This window comes from Colobus angolensis, unplaced genomic scaffold, assembly GCF_000951035.1.
Source record: "Colobus angolensis palliatus isolate OR3802 unplaced genomic scaffold, Cang.pa_1.0 Scaffold390, whole genome shotgun sequence".
Taxonomy (NCBI): Eukaryota; Metazoa; Chordata; class Mammalia; order Primates; family Cercopithecidae; genus Colobus; species Colobus angolensis.
This window is the reverse complement of record NW_012117266.1, coordinates 1,733,902-1,736,354: the sequence shown is the minus strand read 5'-3', so window position 1 is coordinate 1,736,354 and position 2,453 is coordinate 1,733,902. Positions and strand designations below refer to the sequence as shown.

General features: G+C 40.7%; 1 protein-coding gene across 2 annotated transcripts; it reads right to left on the bottom strand.

Annotated features, from left to right (window-relative positions):
- Positions 1-1,337: 1,337 nt before the first annotated feature.
- Positions 1,338-2,207, bottom strand: LOC105520981 (keratin-associated protein 19-1). Of its 2 annotated transcripts, none has more exons than XM_011954990.1 (2): positions 1,993-2,207; positions 1,338-1,788 (listed from the first exon to the last, which is right to left on the bottom strand). In XM_011954990.1, exons 1-2 carry the CDS (start codon positions 2,144-2,146, stop codon positions 1,670-1,672), a joined length of 273 nt encoding a protein of 90 aa, XP_011810380.1. In that variant the 5' UTR covers positions 2,147-2,207; the 3' UTR covers positions 1,338-1,669. The 2 variants fall into 2 exon arrangements, with proteins under 2 accessions (XP_011810380.1, XP_011810381.1); XM_011954991.1 differs by having other exon boundaries at positions 1,338-1,761; positions 2,062-2,146.
- Between the last annotated feature and the right edge of the window lie 246 nt (positions 2,208-2,453).

The window sequence follows — 2,453 nt, the reverse complement described above, 5'->3', positions numbered from 1 at the left end:
AACTTGACTGAGAAATGAAGCCAGAGTTGACAGCCAAGAAGGGCTCTTATCAGTAAAGCCTCCTGTGTATTATTCTCATGTGACTTTGTGTCATCACCCATTCACAATAAGCTGTATAGACTATTAAGAGCTTCTAATAGGGTGCAACAAAAAAAAAAGTCAGAAAGCACCCCTCCAGCTTACCCCAATTTTTCTTTCTTTTTTCTTTTTTTTAATTTTTGACTTTTGTGGGGACATAGTAGGTACATATATTTATGAGGTACATGAGATATTTTGATACAGGCTTTCCAAGTGTAATAATCACGTCATGGAAAATGGGGCAGCCCTGTCCTCAAGCATTTATCCTTTATGTTACAAACCAATTCTACTCTTCAAGTTATTTTAAAATGTACAATTGAATTATTATTGACTATAGTCCCCTAGTTGTGCTATCAAATACTGTCATTATTTATTCTTTCTTTTTTTTGCACCTATTGACCAGCCCCACTTTCCTCCCCAAATACCTTTCCCAGACCTTAGTAACTGTCCTTCTATTCTCTACTTCCATGAGTTCTGTTGCTTTGATTTTTAGATCCCACAAATAAGTGAGAACATGTGACATTTGTCTTTCTGTGCCTGGTTTATTTCACTTAACACAAGAAACTCCCAGGATGTTGGTCTGGGCAAACATTTCTTGAGTAATACCCAATAAGCACAGGCAGTCAAGGCAAAAATGGACAAATGGGATCACATAAAGTTAAAAAACTTCTGCACAGCAAATGAAACAATCAACAAAGTGAAGAGACAACCCACAGAATTGGAGAACACATTTGCAAACTACCTCCAATTTTTTGTACAACATTGTACCACTGGGTTTCAGTGCCACATTCCAGTGGGAGTTGCATCAGTCAAATATGGGACAATGGCCTTCAGGGAGATGCTAAATACAAAGTGTAGTTCTGACTAGGAATTGAGTGAAACTTCCCAATCTCCTTTCCACAAACTCAACTGAAGGTGGAAAAAAAGCAAAAACATGCCTGGCCAGAACAGTGGTACCAAGAAGACATTCAGCTAACAACAAACAGAATATGAGAATGACACTGTCCTTAGTGATTCCAGGAACACTTGAGGGACACTTGAGAGGAGTTGACATCCTAAGTAAATAGGGGCAAATTATTTTTATCTCTTGTTCATATGATCTCTTATTTGTTCTCAAGCTTCCATAACATGGTGAACTAGGAAGATTTTCATCACATTCCACTATGGGGCCACAGATCTCACTGCCTCATAAGTAAACTTTTTATAGTAGTTGCAAAATAAAATGTTAAATAATAACAATGAAAACATTGAAAAGAATCAAAATATTTATACTTTAATTCATGTATTAGATAAAAGCAAAATACACGTTTTTGCTAGGATCTTGATAGAAAGATAACATGATGGTAATGGTGGTAAGAAAAACAAAGCAAATTTAGGAAAACAAACTAGAGTGGCTATACATGAATAGGATTTCAGGTGACGGATTCCGAAAGTTAAAAAACAACTAATATTCATAGAAGCAGCTTAACCATTGATAAATATCTGTCCATTGATGGTGAAGACAATAGAATGGATTTTCTGGAATGAAAGCACAGGACAAGACCAAACACATTTGGAGGTTTCTCCTCTGCTTCCAATTTCAGCAATTCATTTAATAAGAGCCAGAGAATCCGTATCCTCCATAGTATGATGGGCGGCAGCAGCCATATCCGTAGCCTCCAAAGCCAGAGCCATATCCGTAGCCTCCAAAGCCAGAGCCATATCCGTAGCCTCCACTATAGCCATAACCCCGTTTGCGGAAGCCTCCAAAGCCACAGCCATATCCGTAGCCTCCAAAGCCAGAGCCATATCCGTAGCCTCCAAAGCCAGAGCCATATCCGTAGCCTCCATAGCTATAGCCATAACCCCGTTTGCGGAAGCCTCCAAAGCCACAGCCATATCCGTAGCCTCCAAAGCCAGAGCCATATCCGTAGCCTCCAAAGCCAGAGCCATATCCGTAGCCTCCATAGCTATAGCCATAACCCCGTTTGCGGAAGCTGCCACATCCACAGCCATAGCCATAGCCCAGGCCACCGAAGCCTCCACAGCCGTAGCCCAGGCCTCCGTAGTAGCTGCCGTAGTAACTCATGGTGTCAGGAGTGGTGAGTTGGTTTGCTATTCAGGCAAGATCCTGAGTGTGAATGCCAGCATGTGTAGAAGGAGGCTTATGTACCCTGGTCAGAGCACGTAATAAACATGTGCCCCTCTTTTTATGTCATTCCATGAATTCTACTTGCCTGAGGCAGCTTGTTGATCTCTTGTCCTCTGACAACACTCAGTAAGAATGCCTGAGCTTTTTTGGCTACCTAGTTAGGTTATCCCTGAGGTTGTTGCTTTAATTTTATTAGAAGGGATTGCTGCTTCTTCAAAGTCTAAAACATACCAAACCCAAAATA

Coding starts and splice junctions, on each gene's coding strand:
- LOC105520981 (XM_011954990.1), bottom strand. CDS start 2,146: ATGAGTTACTACGGCAGCTACTACGGAGGCCTGGGCTACGGCTGTGGA. Junction 1,789..1,992: donor ATATGGCTCTGGCTTTGGAG/GCTACGGATATG, acceptor GCTATAGTGGAG/GCTACGGATATGGCTCTGGC.